General features: G+C 45.0%; 2 protein-coding genes and 1 pseudogene across 23 annotated transcripts in view; 2 read left to right on the forward strand and 1 right to left on the reverse strand.

The window, feature by feature from the left end:
* URGCP (upregulator of cell proliferation) overlaps nt 1-23,388 on the reverse strand; it is a 56,858-nt gene extending 33,470 nt beyond the window's left edge. For 3 of the 4 annotated variants that reach the window (XM_002751365.6, XM_009002102.5, XM_002751364.6), the window contains exon 1: nt 1,526-1,589. In XM_002751365.6, the coding sequence (XP_002751411.1) occupies nt 1,526-1,539 (14 nt within the window). In that variant the 5' untranslated portion in view covers nt 1,540-1,589. Of the gene's footprint in view, nt 1-1,525; nt 1,590-5,242; nt 5,331-23,121 lie in introns of those variants that run through there. The other variant, XM_054237021.2, reaches the window with a different exon arrangement.
* On the forward strand, nt 1,538-13,312 carry LOC108592958 (small ribosomal subunit protein eS10 pseudogene; annotated as a pseudogene).
* A 34-nt stretch (nt 23,389-23,422) lies between the features above and the next one.
* The window catches only part of UBE2D4 (ubiquitin conjugating enzyme E2 D4), a 29,093-nt gene continuing 27,294 nt past the window's right edge, over nt 23,423-25,221 (forward strand). For 11 of the 19 annotated variants that reach the window (XR_013523848.1, XR_013523849.1, XR_013523847.1 and 8 more), the window contains exon 1: nt 23,423-23,544. Coding sequence is in view for 3 of the 19 variants with exons in the window: in XM_078342292.1 (XP_078198418.1) it covers nt 23,521-23,544 (24 nt within the window). In the remaining 16 variants the exon portion in view is untranslated. Of the gene's footprint in view, nt 24,080-25,221 lie in introns of all 19 variants that reach the window. The other 8 variants (XR_013523846.1, XM_078342297.1, XM_078342296.1 and 5 more) reach the window with 2 other exon arrangements.

Below are 25,221 nucleotides of genomic sequence, written 5' to 3' on the forward strand. Positions count from 1 at the left end.
GGGTCACGCAAATAATTAGAACCGCAAATATCAAACATCACCAACTACAGGGATACAGCATAAGCCCTATTGGCTCACAGAAATACCAGTGCAGCATGAAGTCCAGCTCTGACCCATGTCTACAAAGCAGTGTACTTGGGCACCAAATGCACCACGATTTTTTTTAAAAAGCTTCATTCAGGGTAGTCCCAAACAGGTTCAGCCACCCTCCTGTCGCCTCCAGGAGGCTCTACCTCACCCTTTCCTGACAAGTGGGAAAGGAATGCTGCAGGACCTTGAACCCCTAGGTCAATCAGCCTGGCCTTCGCAGGGATGGTTCCCTGCGTACTCTATTTATGAGCTCAAAGTGCTGGGTACTCAGCTGGCAATGAAAAGTCCTGGTCCCGGAAATGACCACTGCCCCAAAGCCTAGAAAGACAGCAGGCGAGATTCAAATTCAGCTTGCTTCACTCAGGTCCACTGTACTGAGCCAAAACACCCCAGGGCATGGCTCATGCCTCCTCTAGAGGAGGCACAATATCCATGATCCCGCCACACAGCACCATGTCCCCCCCGCCCCCGCCCCTCAACACACACCTGTGAAGCTCTTTGGGAACTGTAAAGATGCACTCTGAATGCTAGCACAGCCACTAGGTCCAAAACCCTCTGAATGACAGATAACAGTCAAAGAAGAATTTTAACAACTAAAGAGATGACCTTGAGCCTAATTTCCTTCTCTGTAAAATGAACATGTTGGACTGTCATTCCCAGATTTCGGCACTAGTAAAATTACTAAAACAAAAAGATAATAAATAATGAATTACTGAGGTTTTAGTTTGCCAAGTGAGAATTTTTTTTTCAAAAATTACAAACTATGTGTCACCATCATTTCCTAAAAGGAACAACATTTTAAACAAAAAAGTTGAAAAGAGGTAGTATCAGAATAAGCGCAGGCACCCCAAGGCAGGCCGTTAGGCACCGGCCCCGACCAAGGAGATCCCGGAGTGGCTCTCGGGCTCTCAGCAAAGGGTCTGCATCTGCCCCGATACTGACATTCTGGGTACGTCTCAACGACGCGGCAAACAAGCGTCCACTCCCAACGCGAGCAAGTTTAAAACCCAGGAACAGACATGCCAGGCGCCGGAGTGAAGCCTTTCCAGGCCTCCGCGGGTTGCCCCGGGCCGCGGCAAGGACCCGAACCCTGGTTCCCCAGCCGCTCGCCGGGCCCTCGCTCCCTCTGCCCCTCAGCGCCTCCGGGCCTCTCGCCCTCCCCGGATCCACTAGGCCCGCGTACCCGAAACCCCGCACCCCGGGGGGCCGCTGTCCTCGGCCGGGGCGCCCGCCCGCCCCCCACGCCAGCCCGGCCGCGTCCGCCCAAGGTCGGCGCGAACGGGCCGTGGGCCCAAAGGGCCTGGCGGGCGGGGGCGCCCCTGGCCGGGTGCAGGCCGCGTCCGAGACCGGATCCGGTAGGCCGGAGCCGCTCCGGGTCCCGCTCCCGTTCCTGCCGGCAGCCGCGGGGGCGCGGGGCCTGCGAGACGGCACTCACCCGGGCGACGCCATGAGCGCAGCGAGGTCTCCGCTCCCGCCTCCTCCGCTTCCTCCGCGCGGCCGCGGCTCGGCGCCGGGGAGGGGCCTGGCCCGCCGGCCGCCCGCCCGCTCCGGGACGCGCTCCAGGGATGGAGGTGGGGTGTGGTGGGCCCGGGGTCCTCTCGGAGCAGCCCGGGGGTGGCCGGGGCGGGGTGGCCCAGGTCCGCCCGCAGCCCGGAGCCCGCCCAACGCCCACCTGCCCAGGTGCGCGGAGGCCGGAACTCGCCGGGCGGTGCCAAAGCTGCAGGATAACCTGCCCTCAGGCCACAAAACAGCCCCAGGGCCTTACTGAAGTCCACACTTCTCTATTGGAGTTTAATTTCTGTAAGACAAGCCTTTTCTTTAGCCCTGTTTAAGGCGTTATTATTAAGCAAAACAATAACTTTCCTACTTCTTACTTGCAGTGTTGTGTTGGACACTTGCTGGCCTCGCTGAGACTGTACCTATCGTAAAATATGTGTAAAGTGGCATTGTGAAGCTCTAAGCAATGCAAAGCAATTTTATTATTCTTTACATTGTGTTACTAAGTAAAAATAAGTCTGCAGTTCCTCCAGTGAGGCTTCACAGCTTCTCCTGCGAGTTTATGAGTCCTTAGGCAGGTAGATTTTGGAGCTTCAGTTTTTGTCTCTGCAAAATGAGTTTCCAAAAATGATCTAAGTGAAAATGCTTAATAAAAAGCTCTGGACAATGTAAATCATTGTTAATAGCATTTTTGGTGTTACATTAAATATCATTGGTCGGACACAGTGGCTCATGCCTGTAATCCCACCACTTTGGGAGGCGGAGACAGGAGGATCGCTTGGGCCCAGGAGTTCAAGATCAGCCTGAGCAACATACTGAGAGGACCCCCTGCCTGCCCCGCTCCCAGCTTATTTTTAAAAATAAAATATCATTAACAACCGCTATTTTAAAATGTTTACTACTAATAAGAATACAAGACAGCAAAGCAGTGATTGAAACCTTAGCTCTGTGGCACTGAAGTGTCCTTTGATGTGATTTAAAACCAACCAACCTTAGCTCTGAAGCCAGAATACCTGTATTGGAATCTGGGCTCCACCAATTACCAGCTCTAGGAGCCCCAACATGATAGAACCTTTCCAGAGCCACAGTTTCTTATTTGAAAATTAAGGCTAAAATAAGTCCCTTCTTCTCTGTGAAGATTAAATGAGTTAGTATTTGTAACCATTTGTAACTTTTTAAATGTTAACATTGTGTGAATCATGGTCCCTTTTCCTCCTGGGAGAATCCATTCAGTGTTTCTGAGCCTCTTTCAGTAAAGAAATTCGTAACTGCTGCCTTGAGTTCAGAAGATAATTAATGCTCTGTAAATGGGAGCTGATAAGTGAAGCCGCGAGAACTTATGACACCCAAAATAAGAACAAATCCAGGAGGACCAGGGTTAGGAAGAGTTTGAAGAGTGGGAAATTCTAAATCCTAAATGTCTGATTCAAGGGAGTAATGAAATGAAGGAGATCAGACTAAAAGAGCTTTGAGCTTTTTTTTTTTTTTTCTCTCTTTTTGAGATAGGGTCTTAAGAGGGCAATGGCAAGATCTTGGCTCACTGCAACTTCCACCTCCCAGGTTCAAGCAATTCTCCTGCCTCAGCCTCCCAGTAGCTGGGACTACAGGCACTCACCATCATGCCCAGCTAATTTTTGTATTTTTAGAAGAGACAGGGTTTCACCATGTTGGCCAGGCTGGTCTTGAACTCCTGAAATAAGCATTCTTTTTAAAATAAGTAATACATATTTACTGACATAAAATCTCCTTCTTAATGTTGGGGTTCAGAAACCAATAACCCCCAAATATATGGCACTTTTACATGCTGAACTGAAGAAGCCTCAGGTCTTTCTGACCTCCCTCTCCACTGGTTTCTCCCAAAACACAAGATGTCTTTACTGCCTAAAGTCCAGACCCTCTAAGGAAAACAACTGTGGTTCTGCCCTCCTTGTAAGACCAAGAATGTAACCACACCTGAAGAGACCTTCATCTCTGTGCCCTCATCCATTCCTCCTCCCTAGTAATCCTTTATTGCCCCTCAAAAGAATTCCTCTTTCTCACTCCCATACGTTGTTTTGCCAAGATGGTCCATAAGCTTCTGAACCCTATTGAGTGGTGGGAAATCATTCTGTAATTCTCCCTGTGTACGCATTAATAAAATTTGTTTGCCTTTCCTCCAGTTAATCTCCTTTTTGTGAGTTGATTTTTCAGTAAACCTTCAGAGGGCAAGGGGAAACTTTTCCATGGCCCCTACACTTAACATGAATTTTAGCATCCCACTGTATGGTTGGACCACCATGTTTAATGAACCCCGGACATAAATATTGCTGCCAGGATTTCGTTATTATAAGGAATGTGATCAATAAATATCCTTATAGCCAAAACATCCCATAAACACCAATGATCATTTTCTTATACCAAATTTTGAAGAGTAGAATTTCTAGCTCAATAGGTTATCAGTATCTTCAGGCTCTTCTGATGCATATATACTCTGTGTATGTGTATACCTGCACATATACATAGACATACACACTAATATACATATACACATATATAAATACAAAATACACATATAAACATTTATACATATACCTGTACACATATATACAGATACATAAATATACAGACACAATATATATAAACACACACATGTACAGATTGTCTTTCCAGCAAAATCACCCACACAGATAGTGCTAGTTTTCCAAAACACTGTATAAATTTACAATTTTTCAAAATCATTGCCAATTTCATGGGTTAAAAACCAGTATTTTAGGCTAGGTATGGTGGTTCAAGCCTGTAATCCCAGCACTTTGGGAGGCCGGTGGGTGGATCACTTGAGATCAGGAGTTCCAGACAGCCTGGCCAACATGCTGAAACCCCAACTCTACTAAAAATACAAAAATTAGTTGCGTGTGGCGGCATGCACCTGTAGTCCCAGCTACTGGGGAGGCTGAGGCAGGAGAATGGCTTGAATCTGGGAGGCAGAGGTTGCAGTGAGCTAAAAATCACCACTGCCCTCCAGCCTGGGTGACAGAATAAGACTGTCTCAAAAAAAAAAAAAAGAAAAGAAAAGAAAAAAAGGTCCAGGTACGGTGGCTGATGCCTGTAATCTCAGCACTTTGGGAGACCAATGCAGGCAGATCACGAGGTCAGGAGTTTGAGACCAGCCTGGCCAATATGGTAAAACCCTGTCTCTACTAAAAACATAAAAAATTAGGTGGCAGGAGAATAGGTTGAATCTGGGAGGTGGACGTTGCAGTGAGCTGAGATTAGGCCATTGCACTCCAGCCTGGGCAACAGAATGAGACTTTGTCTAAAAACAAAAAATTTACAAGCCAGGCCTAGTGGCTCACGCCTGTAATCCCAGCACTTTGAGAAGCTGAGGCAGGCGGATCACAAGGTCAAGAGATTGAGACCATCCTGGCCAACATAGTGAAACCTCATCTTATTTAAAAAGAAAAAAAAATTACAAAAGAACCCATTGAACAGTATTTTCGAAAGCTGGTAGACTAGGAAGCTCCAAGCTCTCCCTTCCCTATGAAAACAAGGAGAATACTAGAAGCTGCCTGAACCAACTTTGTAGGCATTCTGGAAGTCAACTATAGCAACTAAGCAAACACTCAAGCAAGAAAAAGCCACCTTCACAACATTAGGGAAGTGTTGCGGGGTTTTTTACCTTCCATTCTGGATCTGTTCACTGGTGTGGTGGCTGACTTGGTCCTCAGCAGGTAGCAGCCTATTTCCCAGATCCCCCTCCTCTGCGCCTTTGAACAACAAGGAACAGAACAGACCTTATTTATACATTACCTACCGTATAAGAAACAGTTAAGGGAGTCCTTCAAATTGTAATGAAAGGATGCTAGACAGTAACTTGCTGCAGCATGAGATGCAAAGATGTCCGCTAAAGAGAAACACTCAGTCAAATATAAAAGCAGTATTCTTTAATTTTGGTTTGTAACTCCACATTTTATTTTCAACAAGACTTAAAAGACGGCCAAAGGCCGGGTGCGGTGGCTCACGCCTGTAATCCCAACACTTTGGGAGGTCGAGGCGGGTGGATCATAAGGTCAAGAGATCGAGACCATCCTGGTCAACATGGTGAAACCGCGTCTCTACTACAAATACAAAAAATTAGCTGGGCATGGTGGCGCGTGCCTGTAATCCCAGCTACTCAGGAGGCTGAGGCAGGAGAATTGCCTGAACCTAGGAGGCGGAGATTGCGGTGAGCCGAGATCGCGCCATTGCACTCTGGCCTGGGTAACAAGAGTGAAACTCTGTCTCAAAAAAAAAAAAGTAATTATAAATTTTAAATCTACAGTATTGGATATACAATATATTGTAAGATCAATAACATGAAGAGTACAGAATGGTATGAGTTGGCAAAAGAGGTAGTTTTTATATATAATTGAAATTAAATTGGTGTAAATTCAAATTAGATTGTTACAACTTTAGGATCTTATATGTAATCCCCATGGTAACCACAAAGAAAATGTCTGCAGAATACACAGATAAGTATATATGAGAAGGAAATCACTACAAAAAGTCAGCTGAACACAAAAGAAAGCGGTATGTCTTCTTTTGTGTTATTTCAAAGAAGTGAGGAACAAAAATACTATAAGACATATGAAAAATAAACAGCAAAATGGCAGTAGTAAATTTATCAGTAATTACTTTAAATGTAAATGGATTAAGCTGTCCAAACAAAAGGCAGAGACTGGCAAATGGATTTTAAAAATCACAATTCAAATGTATGCTGTCTCTAAGAGACTCACTTTAGATCTAAAGACACAAATAAATGGAAAGTAGAAGTATGGAAAAAGACATTCCAAGCAAATAGTAATTAAAAGAGAACTAGATTGGCTATACTAATATCAGACAAAACAGACTTTAAGTCAAAACCTGTTACAAGTACTGAGTGGTGGCATATGCCTGTAGGCTAAGCTACTCAAGAGATTGAGGCAGGAAGATCCCTTAAACCCAGGAGTTTGAGACAAGCCTAGGCAGCCTATCTTGGCTGGGCATGGTGGCTCACCCCTATAATCGCAGAACTTTAAGAGGCCAAGGTGGGCGGGTCACAGACCAAGAGATTGAGATCATTCTGGCCAACATGGTGAAACCCTGTGTCTACTAAAAATACAAAAATTAGCTGGGTGTGGTGGCATGCACCTGTAGTCCCAGCTACTAGAGGGAGGCTGAGGTAGGAGGATCACTTGAACCCAGGAGGCAGAAGTGGCAGTAAGCCGAGATTGCACCACTACACTCAAGCCTGGGTGACAAGAGTGAAACTCTGTCTAAAAAAAACTTCTGTCTCTAAGAACAATTAAAAAAAATAGACACCCTGTTATAAGAGACATATAAGGAAATTGTAGACTGGGCATTGTGGCTCACACCTATAATCCTAGCACTTCAGGAGGCCAAGGCATAAATATCACTTGAGGCCAGGAGTTCAAGACTAGCCTGGGCAACATAGTGAGAACTAGTCTTTTTCTTTTCATATTTATTTATTTATTTATTTCTGAGACAGGATCTCTGTTGCCCAGGCTGGAGTGCAGTAGTGCAATCATGGCCCACTGCAGCCTCAACTTCCCAGTTCAAAGTGATTCTCCCACCTCAGACTCCCAAGTAACTGGTACTACAGGCATGTGCCACCAGGTCTGGCTAATTATTTATTTATTTATTTATTTATTTTGTAGAGACAGGGTTTTCCCATGGTGCCCAGGCTGTTCTCAAACTTCTGGGCTGAAGTTATCACCTGCCTCGACCTCCCAAAGTGCTGGGATTACATATGTGAACCACCATGCCTGGTCCCACTTTTTTATTAAAAATTTACACTATAAGCCTGTAAGATTAAAAAAAAAGAAGAAGAAAGAAAGAAAAAGAAAAGAAAAGAAAAAAAATTTACACTAAAAAAATTTTTTTTTAAGTCCCAGCATGGTGGCTCACATGACAGCCCTTTAATCCCAACATTTTAGAGGCTAAGGCAGGGAGATCACTTGAGCCCAGGAGTTTGAGATCAGCCTGGGCAACATAGTAAGACCTCATCCCTAAAAAACTAAACACAATTAGCCAGGTGTGGTGGTGCATACCTGTAGTCCCAGCTACTCAGGAGGCTGAGGTGGGAGGATCTCTTGAACCTGGGAGGCTGAAGATGCAGTGAGCCAAGATTTCACCACTGCACTCCAGCCTGGATGACATAGCAAGACTCTTTCTCATAAAAATAAATAAATAAAAAGGGCATTACATATTGATAAGAGTCAATTCACTATGAAGACATAACAATGATATGCACCAAACGAAAGATCCCCAAAATATATGAAGCTAACATTGACATAATTAAAGCAAAAAAATATAGACTTCTACAATAATAGTTGGAAACTTCAATACCCCACTTTCAATAATAGGACAATCAGACAGAAGAACCACAAGGAAATAGAGGGCCTGAACAGCACTATAAGTAAATTTGACCAGCCAGGCAAGGTGGCTCACACCTGTAATCCCAGCACTTTGGGAGGCCGAGGAAGGTGAATCACTTGAGGTCAGGAGTTTGAGACAAGCCTGGCCAACATGGTAAAAACCTCGTCTCTACTGAAAATACAAAAATTAGCTGGGTGTGGTGGTGCACGCCTGTAATCCCAGCTACTCAGGAGGCTGAGGCAGGAGAATTGTGTGAACCCAGGAGGCAGAGGCTGCAGTGAGCTGAGACTGAGCCACTGCACTCCAGCCTGGGCAGAAGAGCAAGAATCCAAAATCAGGAAGTATAAGTCCTCCAGCTTTGTTCTTTTTAAAATTGTTTTGGCTATTCAGAATCCCTTCAGATTCCATATGAACTTTAGAATGGGCTTTCCATTTCCGCAAAAATGCATTGAGGTTTTGATAGAGATTACACTGTATCTGCAGATCACTTTGGGTAATAGTAACCTCTTAACAATATTATCTTCTAATTCATCACAGAGGATGTCTTTCCTTTTATGTATTTATTCTTTAATGTTAATTTTGTAGCAATTTGTGTGACTCCCATCAGGATTTCTTGCAGGACCAGTCTAGTGGTAATGAATTCCCTCAGCTTTTGTTTTTCTGTAAATGTCTTAATTTCTCTTTCACTATTTTTCTTTTCCTTTTTTTTTGAGACAGTCTTTTTTTTTTTTTTTTTGAGACGGAGTTTCGCTCTTGTTACCCAGGCTGGAGTGCAATGGCACAATCTCGGCTCACCGCAACCACTGCCTCCTGGGTTCAAGCAATTCTCCTGCCTCAGGAGTATCCCGAGTAGCTGGGACTACAAGCACGTGCCACCATGCCCAGCTAATTTTTGTATTTTTAGTAGAGACGGGGTTTCACCATGTTGACCAGGATGGTCTCGATCTCTTGACCTTGTGATCCACCCGTCTTGGCCTCCCAAAGTGCTGGGATTATAGGTGTGAGCCACTGTGCCCGGCTCATTACAGCCTCCACCTCCTGGGTTCAAGCAATTCTCTTGCCTCAGCCTCCCATGTAGCTGGGATTATAGGTGTGTGCCACCATGCCCAGCTAATTTTTGTATTTTTAGTAGAGATCAGGTTTCATCATGTTGGCCAGAGTGGTCTCGAACTCCTAACCTCAAGTGATCTGCCCACCTCAGCCTCCCAAAGTACTGGGATTACAGGTGTGAGCTACCATGTCCAGCCTCTCCCACACTTTTGAAGGACAATTTGCTAGATATAAGATTCTTGGTTGACAATTATTTTTCTTTAAGCACTTTAAATTTATCACCCTACTGCCTGCTATCCTTAAAAGTTTCTGGTGAGTAATCTGCTGATAATCTTATTAAAGAGCCGTTAAATATGATGAATAATTTCTCTCTTCACACTTTCAAGATTCTCTGTTTTTTGGCTTTTGAATGTTTATTTTATTTTACTTATTTTTGAGATGGAATCTCTCTCTGTTGCCCAGGCTGGAGTGCAGTGGCATGATCCTCTCACTGCAACCTCTGCCTCCTTAATTCAAGTGGTTCTCCTGCCTCTGCTTCCTGATTAGCTGAGACTACAGAGGTACATGCCACCACACCCAGCTAATTTTTGTATTTTTAGTAGAGACAGGTTTTTACCATGTTGACCAGGCTGGTCTCGAATTCCTACCCTCAAGTGATCTGCCTGCCTTGGCCTCCCAAAGTGGTGGCTCATGCCTGGCCTATTTTATTTATTTATTTATTTTTTGAGACGGAGTTTCACTCTTGTTATCCAGGCTGGAGTGCAATGGCGCGATCTCGGCTCACCGCAACCTCCACCTTCTGGGTTCAGGCAATTTTCCTGCCTCAGCCTCCTGAATAGCTGGGACTACAGGCATGCGCCACCATGCCCAGCTAATTTTTGTATTTTTAATAGAGACGGGGTTTCACCTTGTTGACCAGGATGGTCTCGATCTCTTGACCTCGTGATCCACCCGCCTCGGCCTCCCAAAGTGCTGGGATTATAGGCGTGAGCTACCACGCCCGGCCAAGAGCTTTCTTTTAATAAATTCTACTCTCTTCACCTTCCAATGTGTCTGTGTGCCTAATTTTTCCCAGATTTTAGTGGAGCTAAAGAGCAAAAAATCTTGCATCATGTTGGTGGCCCATACAGGGACTTGAGGAGGGGAGGGTAAAAGGCAAACCAAAAAAATACGTGTCCCTTTCCTTTCCACACCTTATTGTCCTCAGACTTCTTCTGAGGATAGAGGAAACTGCACCCCCTTACCCCATCACTCTCAGAAGTCGGGAATGTCAGCCTTGGTCCAGCCCAGCATTTTCTATGGCATTTTCCTTGTTCTTGCAGGACTGTGATGGCACCTATCTTTTCTTTCACAATATTGGGGGTGTTCCATCCCACCCCATTGGCTGCAGGTGCATGTATGGGATGGACAAGCAAGTGGTGGCTCCCTGCCCTCTGCCCCTCCCAGCTGGGGCTGGGACTCATGGCCCAAGGGACCTGTGCAATTGGCTGAAGCTGGCTGGCCAGTGTTCCATGGACCATACAGTCTTCCCCTCCTCAGGCTGAGGGGTCCAGCTCAGTCCAAACCCCAGGGTAGAAACGGCAATTAAAAGTTTCTCTGTTGGAGAAACTCATTTGCATAAGAATAAGAGGTTTGTTCCCCAGGCATCTTTTTCTTTTCTCCATCCTGTCAGGAGTTAACACAGCCCTGCATTTAAACTGTTTTTCTTTTCCTTTTCTCTACCAGGTCAGGAGTTGGTAGGCTGGTGCAAAAGTAGTTGCAGTTTTTGCAATTCCTTAGAATGGCGAGGACTGTGATTGCTCTTGCAACAACCTAGTAACACAGCCCTGCAAGTAGAGGGGGCTTCTCTATGCCAGAGGCTTTTTTACTTTTAGAAGATGTTTTACTCGGCCAGGATCCCAACTCACAAAACATCCTTTTGTCTCCTTTTTTGGAGAAGGACTCAATTCCACGGCTTCAGCTTAGCATTAAGCTTATGATAAGGAGTCCATGCAACATCCTGGGACAGTTATTTTGTCCCAAACTCAATTCCAAGCTTCTCGTCAAAGTCCTAGGAAAGAAAGCTGTATCTGAGGGATCCAGAGGCACAGGATAACAGAAGTTAAAAGGCACAGCGCTGGTAAGCATGACTAATTTCTGCTGATCAAACTAAGCCTCTTGTTTCATAGATAAAGGTCATGCTAGTATCCACAGCATAAATGACGTCTAGAGAATGCAAAGGCTATTGACAGCAGAGGAGATAGGGCATATGCAAGTAAGAGCAGATAATCCCACTCCCTACCCTCCCCATTAACATGGGTGAAAGCCACTTTGACACCCATGGGCAGCACTCTGTCATGGTTGCTGGGACTCAGGGATATAAGGACAAAAGAAAGAGGGATGTCTTGCTTTCTCTCCCTCACGTACCCCAGGTATTCGCTAGGAAGAGAAGGGTACCAGGGATGCCTTGCTCCCCTCTTTGTAGATGAGTAGCCATTCATCTTTTGAATGCATCCTGAGTCCTGGGGCTCCTTTGAATAAATGCCTTCTTATTCCTTTCTCCTCCTCTGTCTTCTCTTTACAGATGGGTGGTTGTGTCCCCATGCTACAGGATGCTCTCCTGGGATGTATCCACCAAATTGGGAGAAGCTAATTTCCCAGACCTTAAACTGGTTGGCTTGGGATTGAGCTCAGTGGGAAGAGAACCCAGAAGCCTGACAGATCAACAAAAGGGTAGGAGTTTTTTTTGTTTTTTGTTTCTTTAACCAGTCATGATTTTGGCCTCCCTCTCCCTGTATAAACTGGAAAGGGAATAACAGGATCACTGTTTGTATTATCTGTAAAGTTTTAATTAATAAAAAAGGATTTGTAAGGCTGGTCTTAAGCTATAGCCAATTTGGTGAGCTCTGCATGTCTCTCTGTATGGTTCTGTCAGAAAGAGGGGTACCTTAGGATGGGATGCAGGTCTAGGACTCCAAAGGCCTGCTGTTAAAGCCAGCTCAGCAAACTGGTCAGTGCAAACTTTGCTGCAGCCCTCTATAATTCCCACAACATAGTAAGACCCTGTCTCTACAAAAAAATAAAAAATTGGCGGGGAAGCTGAGGAGAGAGGATTGCTTGAATCCAGAAGGTGGAGGCTGCAGTGCCAGCTTGGGCAACAAAGCGAGACTCCATCTCAAAAAAAAAACAAAACAAGCAAAAAAAAAAAAAAAATCCACAGCTGGTCACAGTGGCTCATGCCTGTAATCTCAGCACTTTGGGAGGCTGAAATGAGAGGATCACTTGAGGCCAGGAGTTCTAGACCATCCTGGGCAACACAGCAAAACCCTGTCTCTACTAAAAATACAAAAATTAGTTGGGTGTGGTGATGGGTGCCTATAATCCCAGCTACTCAGGAGGTTGAGGCAGGAGAATCATTTGAACCCAACAAGCCAAGATTTTAGTGAGCAGAGATCACACCACTGCACTCCAGCCTGGGCAACAAAAATTTTTTGAGATGGAGTCTTGCTCTGTCACCCAGGCTGGAGTGCAGTGGTGTGATCTCAGCTCACTGCAACCTCTGCCTCCTGGGTTCAAGTGATTTCCAGCTAATTTTTGTATTTTTAGTAGAGATAGCATTTCACCGCGTTGGCCAGTCTGGTCTTGAACTCCTGACCTCAAGTGATCTGCCCACTTTGGCCTCCCAGAGTGCTGGGTTACAGGCATGAGCCACTGCACCCAGGCCCCCCCAAAAGGATTTTCTTAAAAAGCACTTAGCTTAATTAAAAGTGGATATCCGTCTGGCCTCAGGCCCTAAAGCCACCGAGATGGTGATGCCTAAGAAAAAAAGATTGTCATTTATGAGCTCCTTTTTAAGGAGGGAGTCATGGTGGCCAAGAAGGACGTCCACATGCCTAAGCACCTGGAACTGGCAGACAAGAATGTGCCCAACCTTCATGTAATGAAGGCCATGCAGTCTCTCAAGTCCTGAGGCTACATGCAGGAACAGTTTGCCTGGAGACGTTTCTACTGGTGCCTTACCAATGAGGGTATCCAGTATCTCTGTGATTACCTTCATCTGCCCTGAGAGATTGTGCCTGCCACCATAAACTGAAGTTGTCCAGTGACTGGCAGGCCTTAGCCTAAAGGTATGGAGGGTGAGTGACCTGCAAGACTCACAAGACGGGAAGCCAACAGAGATACCTACAGACAGAGTGCTGTGCTCCCTGGTGCTGACAAGAAAGTCGAGGCTGGGGGTGGGTTAGCAACCAAATTCCAGTTTAGAGGTGGATTTGGTCATGGACACGGTCAGCCATCTCAGTAAACTGGAGAGGATGATTTTGCATTGAATAAACTTACAGCCAAAAAATTTTTTAAAAAGTGGGGGCAGGGTGGGGAGTGGATATCCTGGCTGAGTACAGTAACTTATGCCTGCAATCCCAGCACTTTGGGAGGTTGAGGTGGGAAGATCACCTGAGGTCATGAGTTCAAGACTAGCCTGGCCAACATAGTGAAACTCCATCTCTTCTAAAAATACAAAAAAAAATTAGCTGGGTGTGGTGGCACACACCCGTAGTCCCAGCTACTTGGGAGGCTGAGGCAGGAGAATCGCTTGAACCTGGGAGACAGAGGTTGCAGTGAGCTGAGATCACACCATTGTACTCCAGCCTGGGCAACAGAGTAAGACTCTGTCTCAAAAACAACAAAAAAAGTGGATATCCAAGTTATAGGTGTGTGTGTGTGTGTGTGTGTGTGTGTATTTTTAATTTTTTTTTAAAAAGACAAGATGAGTTTTCACCATGTTGGTCAGGCTGGTCTCGAACTCCTGACTTCAGGTGATCCACCCACCTCAGCCTCCCAAAGTGCTGGGATTACAGGCATGAGCCAATGTGCCTGGCGTTATAGTTATATTTTTAAAGTCTTTTTGTTTTTCTCTTCTTGGATCTTCTCTTTCTGGAAAAAGGTTTTTTTTTCTCAGTTGACTGAATTCCTTTTCTCTATTTTGTCTTGCTACCCTTAATGCATGCATGAGATGCCCCAAGATAATTTCTGATGGCCTGGGACTCCTTGAGAAGAATAGAAAATTTGCTATGCATTCCATTTTGGGAGAAACCTCTGTTTTCCTCATGAAAACCTAGGAATTAAAAGCAGATAGGTCCCTCTCAGAATCTGTTTTTGTCTTCCAGCTATACCCATTTATTGGGCCGCAGAAATGGCATGCTTTTCTAGCCCTGATGTTAAAGGGCCCCACTTGGAGGCCAATAGTCCAATTAGGAGATTGACAAACAGAAAATCTTGTAATGGAGTTTGGATCTGCTTCTGTTTGTCTGTGCGGTTATGTGTATTGTGCATGATGTCTATTAAAAAAAGAGAGCTCTGGTGGGGGCGCAATGGCTCACGCCTGTAATCCCAGAACTTTGGGAGGCTGAGGCTGGTGGATCACCTGAGGTTGGGAGTTCGAGACCAACCTGGCCAACATGGAGAAACCCCATCTCTACTAAAAATACAAAATTAGCCAGGCATGGTAGCACATGCCTATAATCCCAGCTGCTCAGGAGGCTGAAGCAGGAGAATCACTTGAACCCGGGAGGTGGAAGTTGCTGTGAGTCGAGATCACACCATTGCACTTCAGCCTGGGCAACAAGAGCAAAACCCCATTTAAAAAAAAAAAAGACAGCTCTAGTTAATTGGCCTAAAGGAAAACAAGTGCTTTGATAAAATATTTTTGAAGGAAAAATAAAAGCTGTAATGCCTTTTAGTTCACGTGACATTAATCTTTGAGAAATAAAAACAGTCTTAAAGATGACTGGTAAGGCCAGGCACGGTGGCTCACACCTGTAATCCCGGCACTTTGGGAGGCTGAGGTGGGTGGATCACTTGAGGTCAGGCATTCAAGACAACCCTGATTAACATGGTGAAAACCCATCTCTTAAAAAAAAATAAAAAACTGCCAGGTGCAGTGGCTCACCCCTATAATCCCAGCACTTTGGGAGGCTGAGGCAAGTGGATCACAAGGTCAAGAAATCGAGACCATCCTGGTCAACAAGGTGAAACCCCGTCTCTACTAAAAATACAAAAAGTAGCTGGGCATGGTGGTGCGCACCTGTAGTCCCAGCTACTCGGGAGGCTGAGGCAGGAGAATTGCTTGAACCCAGGAGGCAGCGGTTGTGGTGAGCCGAGATCGCACCATTGCACTCCAGCCTGGGTAACAAGAGCGAAACTCCGTCTCAAAAAAATAAATAAATAGGGAACGATCCAAAATGGCTGATCGCTAACATCTCAGGATTGCAGCTCCCAGTGAAAGCGCAGAAAATGAGAGGACACCACACTTTCAGACAAATTTTGGTCGCTCACAGAGCAGAAGATTCCCAGTGGAGGAGCCAAATGGGTAGCCAGCGTGACTCTTGTGGCCGGCGCAGCGGTTTTGCTGGCACCTCGGCACCGCAGCTCTTGGTGCAGAGTAAACGGGACTGGTTCCCCTTCTGACCGACGTTTGGAGCTCTGGGAAGGCAGAGTCGCCTATTATGGACTCAACAAGGAAGCCAGACTAGAGATTCCCGGGCAGAAAAGCACCATCAGTCTTAACGCCGCTGTTGTGGCCGGCACAGTGCGTTGCTCATATTTCGGCCCTGGGAATTAACAACTTGGACGTCCACTCAGAAACCTAATTTGAAAGTTGGTAATTACAAAGACGACAGGTGGATAAATTTACAATGATGGGAAGAAACCAGTGTAAAAAGGCTGAGAATACTCAAAATCAGAATGCCTCTCCCTCTACAGAAGATCACAGTTCCTCATCAACAAGGGAACAAGGCTTCATGGAGAATGAGTGCATTCCATTGACAGAATCAGGCTTCAGAAGATGGATAATAAGAAACTTCTGTGAGTTAAAAGAACATGTTGTAGCCCAATGTACAGAAACTAAGAACTTTGAAAAAAGGTTTGACGAAATCCTGAGACTAGACAACTTAGAGAGGAATATAAGTGAATTAATAGAACTGAAGAATACAATACAGGAACTCCGAGAAGTATGCACAGGTTTAAACACTCGAATTGTTCAAGCAGAAGAAAGGATATCAGAGGTCGAAGTCCAACTTAATGAAATAAAATGAGAAGACAAGATCAGAGAAAAAAGAATAAAAAGGAATGAGGAAAGCCTCCAAGAAATGTTGGACTATGTGAAAAGACCTAATTTACGTTTGATAGGTGTACCTGAATGCGACGGAGAGAATGAATCCAAGCTGGAAAATATTCTTCAGGATATTATTCAGGAAAATTTTCCTAAACTAGCAAAGCAGGACAATATTCAACCCCAGGTAATACAGAGAACACCACAAAGATATTCCTCAAGAAGAGCAACCCCAAGGCACATAATCGTTAGATTCACCAGGGTTGAAATGAAGGAGAAAATACTAAGGGCAGCCAGAGGGAAAGGTCAGGTTACCCACAAAGGCAAGCGTATCAGACTTACAGCAGATCTCTCAGCAGAAACTCTACAAGCCAGAAGACAGTGGGGGCCAATATTCAACATCCTTAAAGAACAGAACTTTCAGGCCAGAATTTCATATCCAGCCAAACTAAGCTTCACAACTGAAGGAAAAATAAAATCTTTTACCACCAGGCCTGCTTTACAAGAGCTTCTGAAAGAAGCATTACACATAGAAAGAAACAACCAGTATTAGCCTTTCTAAAAATATACCAAAAAGCTAAGAGCATCAAGATAAAGAAGAATTTATTTACATCAATGAATGGATAAAACAGCCAGTTAACATCAAATGGCAGTAATCCTAAATTTAAATCGACTAAATCCCCCAATCAAAAGATACAGCCAAAACCCAACTGTATGCTACATCCAGACCCATTTCACATGCAAGGATACACAAAGACTCAAAACAAAGGGATGGAGAAAGATTTGCCAACCAAATGGAGAGCAAAAATAAACAAATAAATAAAAAGCAGGAGTTGCAATTCTCGTATCTGATAAAATAGATTTTAAAGCAACAAAGATATAGGGGTAGAAGGATCAATGCAACAACAAGAGCTAACGATCCTAACACCCAAATACATAGAGACTTAGACTCAATGAGACAGAAAACTAATAAGGATATCAAAGTCTCAAATTCAGATCCAGAACAAGTAAACTTAATAAATATTTATAGAGCTCTCCACTTTAAATACACAAAATATACATTCTTGTCAATACCACATCACACCTACTCATAGGTTTAAATGAAATATTGATTGGCCATTATTAATACCCATTTATTTTAGAATAAAGCAACATTTCTGTTCTCTCTCCCTCTTCTTCTTCCTTTTTCTTCTTCTCCTTCACTCTTTTTTTTCTTTCCTTCTCTCAAAAAAAAAAAATAAACAAATAAATATTAAAAATTTTAAAAAAGATTACTGGTAATCTTTAATATTTAACAATGCAAATGTTAAAATGTAGACAGTGGTCTAAATGATGGGGGACAGATATTAAGTTTGTTAAATGTTTTACAGTTACAAACTACTTCTTTGGACTTTGAGAACGGTTTGACTTGCCTACTTTACAACTTGGTAAGGACCAGAACATAGCTCTTAATCTTAGCAAATAGTCATATAATCTCAGTAAAATGTTAGAAGAAGGCATGGAAATGTAAATTTTTGTCTAGGGTTAAAGGATTATTTTAAATTAGATAAGATAAAGCTAAAGGTTTAAAAAGTTGTGGAAGTTTTCTTGCAAAAGAAATTCTGTATGTGAACACTAAATTCAAAATGGTATTATCTATTTTTCCATAAATAATTGAGTATTAAAATAAAAGCACAACAAGGTTTTCTTTTTCTTTTCTTTTTTCTTTTTTCGAGATGGAGTCTCGCTCTGTTGCCCAGGCTAGAGTGCAATGATGTAATCTTGCCTCAATGCAATCTCTGCCTCCCACGTTCAAGCTATTCTGCCTTAGCCTTCCAAGTAGCTGGGATTACAGGTGCAGGCCACCATGCCCAGCTAATTTGTATGTTTTGTCTTTGAAAGGGGGTCTTGCTCTGTTATCCAGGCTGGAGTGCAGTGGTGTGATCTTGGTTCCCTGCCACCTCCACCTCTTGGGTTCAAGCGATTCTGCCTCAGCCTCCTGAGTAGCTGAGATTACAGGCATTCACCATCATACCCAGCTAATTTTTGTATTTTTAGTAAAGACAGGGTTTTACCATGTTGGCCAGGCTGGTCTTGATCTCCTGACCTCAGGTGATCCACCTGCCTTGGCCTTCCAAAGTGTTGGGATTACAGGCATGAACCACCATGCTCAGCATCATTTAACTTTCTGAGAAGCTGCTAAACTGTTTTCCAAAAATGACTGCACCATTTTATAGTCCCACCAGAATGTGTGAGGGTTCTGACTTCTCCACATCTTTGTCAACACTTGTTGTCTGTCCCTTTAATTACAGCCATCCTAGAGGGTGTGAAGTGGTATCTCTTTATGGCTGATTTGCACTTCCCTTATGATTAATGATTACTATTTTCTTGAGACAGGGTCTTGCTGTGTTTCCCAGGCTGGAATGCAATAGCGTGAATAGGGCTCACAGCAACCTCAACTTCCTAGGCTCAAGCAATCATAGCTGGGACTACAGGCATACAACGCTATGCTCTACTAGTTCTTAAAATTTTTTCAAGTATCAGCTTTTTTTTGATATGGAGTTTTGCTCCTGTTGCCCTGGCTGGAGTGCAATGGCATGATCTCAGCTCACTGCAACCTCCACCTCCCAGGTTTAAGCGAATTTCCTGCTTCATCCTCCCAAGTAGCTGGGATAGCTAGGATTACAGGCATGTGCCATCACACCCGACTAAGTAAAGACAGGGTTTCTCCATGTTGGCCAAGGTGGTCTTGAACTCCTAACCTCAGGTGATCCACTTGTCTCAGCCTCCCAAAGTGCTGGGATTACAAGCGTGAGCCACTGTGCCCAGCCTCAAGTGTCTGCTTTCGGTGAAGAAAAAAAAAACTTTTTTTTCTTGTAGAGATGGGGTGTTGTCTGTCATGTTGCCCAAGCTGGTCCTGAACTCCTGGGTTAGGTGATCCTCCCACCACAGACAGTCACCCAAAGTGCTGGGATTATAGATGTAAGCTACCACACCAAGCCACTTTTTATGTTTGTTTTTTGTGAAGGAGTCTCACTCTGTTGCCCAGGCTGGAGTGCAGTGACACCATCTCAGCTCACTGCAACCTCCGCCTCCCAGGCTCAAGTGATTCTCCTGCCTCAGCCTCCACAGTAGCTGGGACAACAGGCGCACACCACCACGCCCATCTAATTATTGTATTTTTAGTAGAGATGGGGTTTCACCGTATTGGCCAGGCTGGTCTCGAACTCCTGACCTCATGATCCACCTGCCTTGGCCTTCCTGTTGGGATTACAGGCATGAGCCACCACGCCCAGCCTTTTTTTTTTTTTTTTTTTTTTTAAAGAAACAGGGTCTTGCTCTGTCTCCTGTCCTGGAGTACAGTGGCTCAATCATAGCTCCCTGCAGCCTCAAATTCCTGGAATCAAGCAATCCTCACACCTCAACCTCTCAAGGAGCTGGGCCCTCACATGCACACCGCTACATCCAGCTAATTAAATATTGTTTTTTGTAGAGATGGGTTAGCTATGTTGCCTAGTCTGGTCTCAAAGTCCTGGCCTTAAGCAGTCCTCCAACCTCAGCTTTCCAAAGTGCTGGTGTTACACAGCCCTGAGCCACCATGCCCAGCCTGCTTTTTTAAAAATGTGCTTATTGCCCAGTTGAGTATCTTCTTTGAAGAAATTTCTATTCAAATCTTTTGCCCAGTTTTTAACTGGGTTATTTGTCTTTTTTATTTAATTCTAAATGTTCTTAATATATTCTGGATCCTAGACTGTTGTGGGATATTATTTCAAACATTTTCTCCCATTCTGGGTGCTGTCTTTTTGTTTTCTAGTTGGTGTTGCTTGAAGCACAAAAGTGTTCAATTTTCATGTAGTCAAATTCATCCATTTAAAAATCTTTTCTGTATTATTCTGTTTTTTTTTTTTTTTAAGACAGTCTCACTGTTGCCCAGGTTGGAGTGCAGTGGCATAATCTCAGCTCACTGTAATCTCCACCTCCTGGGTTCAAATGATTCTTGGGCTTCAGCTGGGACTACTGATGCACGCCACCACACCTGGCTAATTTTTGTATTTTCTGTAGTGATAGGGTTTTGCCATGTTGGCCAGGCTGACTTCGAACTCCTGGCCTCAAATGATCCATCCACATCGACCTTCCAAAGTGCTGGGATTACAAGTATAAACCACTGTACCCAGCCAATTGTGTATTATTCTTCCAACATTTCTGTACATTTAAAATTATTGGCTGGGCGCAGTGACTCACGCCTGTAATCCCAGCACTTTGGGAGGCCAAGGGGGATGGATCACGAGGTCAAGAGATCAAGACCATCCTGGTCAACATGGTGAAACCCCGTCTCTACTAAAAATACAAAAATTAGCTGGGCATGGTGGCGCGTGCCTGTAATCCCAGCTAATCAGGAGGCTGAGGCAGGAGAATTGCATGATCCCAGGAGGCAGAGGTTGCAGTGAGCCGAGATTGCACCATTGCACTCTGGCCTAGGTAACAAGAGAGAAACTCTGTCTCCAAAATAAATAAATAAATAAATAAAATTACTCCAGTGTTAAAAATTAAACATTACATATAAGCATACTAAAATGTTTAGGAAACTATGCACTAAACTACAAACAGAATAGAAATAGAATTTTTTATGTTCTATCCTATACAATTGTTTTTTTCCTGAATTATATAAATGATGCAAATTCTCTGTAGACATTTTAGAAATTAAAACATTAGTAAACCTACCCTCCAAAAATAATATTCTTTTTGAGATTTGATACTTCAAAACCATTATATATATTCTTACACAAATATACAAACATTCACACAATCTAGAATCACTTGTTTTATGGGAGGGAAGGCCATGTCAATAATGTAGGAGGATGGATGGCCCACGGACTAACACAAATTTCTGTTGTAAATCTTTGACACCAAGGGAAAGTGCTTGACCTGGAGCATTTGACGGGTGATGCTTGAGCTGGCTTTGGAAGGTGAGTGCTATAGTCAAGGAACGTAGATGGTGCAGTGATGGAAAAACTTGATAGTCAGGGGGGCTGGAGGTTAGGAAGGAGAAAGTAAAGCTGGAGGATACTTGATTTTGTTTTGAGTTTTTGTTTTTTTGAGACAGGATCTTGCTCTGTCTCCCAGGCTGGAGTGCAGTGGTGCCATCACAACTCACTGCAGCCTTGATCTCCTGGGCTCAAGCAATCCTCCCATCTCAGCTTCCCGAGTAGCTGGGACTACAGGCTCACACCACCATGCCCAGTTAAGTTTTGTATTTTTTGTAGAAACAGGGTTTCACCATGTTGCCCAGGATGGTATAGAACTCCTCGAATTAGAGATCCACCCACCTTAACCTCCCAAAGTGCTGAGATTACAGGCATAAGTCACTGTGCCTGGTGGAGGCTCCTGGATTTTGAAGGCCCCTGGATGACAGTGAATGTGATGCCATCAGTCACAGGGATTCCATGAAGAGTTCTGGGTAAGAATGCAGTGTAGTAAGAGTTATATTTCAGACAGTTGATGAAGTTGGGTGGAGGACAGATTGGGGAAATGGGAACATGAAAGCTAGGGACAAAGCTGGGCAACCTCTGAAATGACTATAATACATTTTTTTTTTTTTTTGAGACAAAGTTTCGCTCTTGTTACCCAGGCTGGAGTGCAATGGCGTGATCTCGGCTCACCACAACCTCTGCCTCCTGGGTTCAGGCAATTCTCCTGCCTCAGACTCCTGAGTAGCTGGGATTACAGGCACACACCACCATGCCCAGCTAATTTTTTGTATTTTTAGCAGAGATGGGGTTTCACCATGTTGACGAGGATGGTCTCAATCTCTTGACCTCATGATCCACCCGCCTCGGCTTCCCAAAGTGCTGGGATTACAGGCTTGAGCCACCACGCTCGGCCAATATAATACATTTTATGTCCTAAGTACAAACATAGTGGTGACCATGTGTCCTGTCTGGCTGGAGACAATCTCAGATTACAGCTTTGGTCCCAGAGTAATTATATTAGCACCCACTTTCATGTTCAAACATGTCTCAGTCTGAAGATTAAATATCATCTACATATACACACCAACAAAACTTTCACAATTCTTACCTTTACTATGTGAAATGCTCAGATATTGGGCAGGCGAGGTGGCTCATGCCTGTAATCCCAGCCCTTTGGTAGGCCAAGGCAGGTGGATCACGAGATCAGGAGTTCAAGACCAGCCTGGCCCAGATGGTGAAACCCCGTTTCTAGTACAAATACAAAAAATTAGCTGGGCGTGGTGGCGGGCGCCTGTAATCCCAGCTACTCAGGAAGCAAAGAATCACTTGAACCATGGAGGTGGAGTTGCAGTGAGCCAAGATCTCGGCACTGCACTCCAGCCTAGGTGACTTGTCTCAAAAAAAGAAAAAAAGAAAGAAAGGCATTGATATTTTATTTTACTTTAAATTTTTATTATTTTTTGAGACTCTGTTGCCCAGGCTAGAATGTGAAAGCGTATCTCAGCTCACTGCAGCCTCTGCCTCCTGGAATCAAATGATTCTCATGCCTCAGTCTCCCACGTAGCTGGGATTACAGGCATATGCATATGTCACCATGCCCGGCTAATTTCTGTATTTTCAGCAGAAACAGGGTTTCACCATCTTGGCCAGGCTGGTTTCGAATTCCTAACCTCAAGTGATCCGCCTGCCTCGGACTCCCAAAGTGCTGGGATTATAGGCCTGAGCCACTTCGTCTGGCATTTTTTTTTTTTTTAATGTTGGTTGCAACCTATTAAATTGATTTCGTGACACACTAGTTCATAACCCTCAGTTTGAACAACTCTGACCTAGAAGCCTGCCAAGTCTTGGGAAAATAGGAAGGAGATAGATAATTTAAGTTTGGGACATGCATAGTCTAAGGCCTTGGTTCTCAACGTTGGGAGTGCAAGATCACGTGAGGTATGACTGAACACAGAGATCTCCAAAACTGCGGAGTTGTGCGTGTGCATGTATGCACAGACATCCACATGGAAATGGCTGTACAGCCATAGGGCGTACGAGGGTATATATACTTACAGAGTTAAGAACCCCTATGTCAGGGGTTACATGACAACCTGGGAAGACGCCCAGGAGGTACGGACAGGGAGCAAGCGAGCGTGTGGCACCTTGAGGGTGCTCGGCGCGTCTCCACAAAGCCAACGAGCCCCTCCTCTTCGCTGGCCTCTCCAGGCCCTTGCTGTCTAATGGTGGAAGCCACATGACCAGGTGAGAGTGGCCAGCGTAACCGGGCAGCCCCGCGGCTTCCCCTCGGCCGCGCCAGGACGCTCGGCACGCGGCGACGACGGCCCCACAGTGCCCCGCGCGCGCAAGCGCAGGCGGCGGCTCCCAGCCTGCAGCTCGCTGGCTGCTGACCCGGCAGCGGGCCGCCTCAGGCAGCCCCGGCCGGGCCGCCCGGGTTCCGGGCAGCGGGGCAGGATGGCGCTAAAGCGGATCCAGAAGGTACGCACTTTCCCACCCTCCGACCCTTTGGGTGTCCGAAGCGTCGAGGTGTGGGCGGGGCGCTGCTGCCCCGAAGTGAAAGGTGACTGAGGCGCCGCGCGGCGCAGATACACCTGCATAGGAGGGAGGCAGACCCGCCACCCGCACAGCCTGAAAAGGGGACGCAGCTTGAGAAGGGGACTGCGCGAGCGCGGGGCGGGGCCGGGCCGTGAACACGTGGGCTGCGTCACGCGGGCGGGGCGCCGTGTGTCCACCTGCATCCTCCCGGACAGCGGGCTGCTGGGTCCCCGGAGTAAGACGGACGTGTTCCTGTAGGGTATCCAGAAGGGCCTGACAGGGGTGTCTAGGATGGAGCTGGGTCCTAAGGGATGAGTAGGAGCTCGGCAGGTGGGGAAGAGGGAAAAAGGCTTTCCTGGCAACGGGGAGATCGCGAGGCTTGGAGGACAGACGGGTAGCGGGGAAGCTGAAGGGAGCATGGTGCAGACTCGGGTGGTCCTTAGGGGCAGTGCTGAAGTAACTGGTTTTTATCCTTCAGGTAAGAGGGAGTTCATGGGGGTTTAATGCATTAACTAAAATTTGGAAAACGCACAACAGTAGAAAAAAGTATTTCTAATTCTGTGTCTTTACTGTTTGTCAACATTTTACTGTATCTACTTCCAGTTTTTTCCCTATATTTAAAACAATTATACTGCATTTTGTATTCCACTTTTTCACATAATATTAAACATAAGCATGTTGTGAAATTGTATTTATAACTGTTTTTTTTTTTTGAGACGGTCTTGCTCTGTCGCCCAGGCTGGAGTACAGTGGCACAGTCATGGCTCACTGCAACCTCAACCTTCTGGGTTCAAGTAATCCCCCCTCCTCGGCTTCCCGGGTGGCTGGGACTACATGCCACCGTGCCCAGCCAATTTTTTATTTTTTGAGGAGACAGTGTCTCACTTTATTGCCCAGGCTGGTCTCAAACTCCTAGGCTTAAACGATCCTCCTTCCTCTGCCTCCTAAATGTTGAGATTACAACATGAGACACCCATGCCCAGTCCTATAACTAATTTTTAACATTAACCTTCTACGAGTACATGACTAGTAACTTGTTTAGTCATTACCTGTAGTAGGTAAAAGTATAGACTTGGGTGTCAGACAGACCTGGCTTAGAGAATGTGAGGTCACTTACAGTGGACCTTCAGCAAGGCACTTAATCATTCCTAGCCTCCCAGTCCTACATATTTATAGAGTTGTTTTGAGAATTAAATGCTATGAAATGTGTTTAGCACATGGTTGCTGTATACCAAGCACTCAATATGAGTTAGCTGCTGTTGTTCAAAATTCTTCACCAAGTATTTGCTGTTATGAACTTTGTATTAGTCTGTTTTGTGTTGCTATAAAGGAATATCTGAGACTGGATAATTAATAAAGAAAAGAGGTTTATTTGGCTCGCAGTTCTGCAGGCTGCACAAGAAGCATGGTGCCAGCATCTGCTTCTGGTGAGGCCTCAGGAAGCTTACAATCGTGGCAAGAAAGCAAAGGGGAAGCAGGCACGTCACCTGGTAAGAGAGGGAACAAGAGAGATGCCAGGTTCTTTTAAACACCCAGATCTCTCATGAACTAATAGAGTGAGAACTCATTATTGTGGGGAGGTCACCAAACCATTCATGAGGAATCCACCTCCATAACCCA

The sequence above is a fragment of the Callithrix jacchus genome, chromosome 11 (assembly GCF_049354715.1).
Source record: "Callithrix jacchus isolate 240 chromosome 11, calJac240_pri, whole genome shotgun sequence".
NCBI classification, from domain to species: domain Eukaryota; kingdom Metazoa; phylum Chordata; class Mammalia; order Primates; family Cebidae; genus Callithrix; species Callithrix jacchus.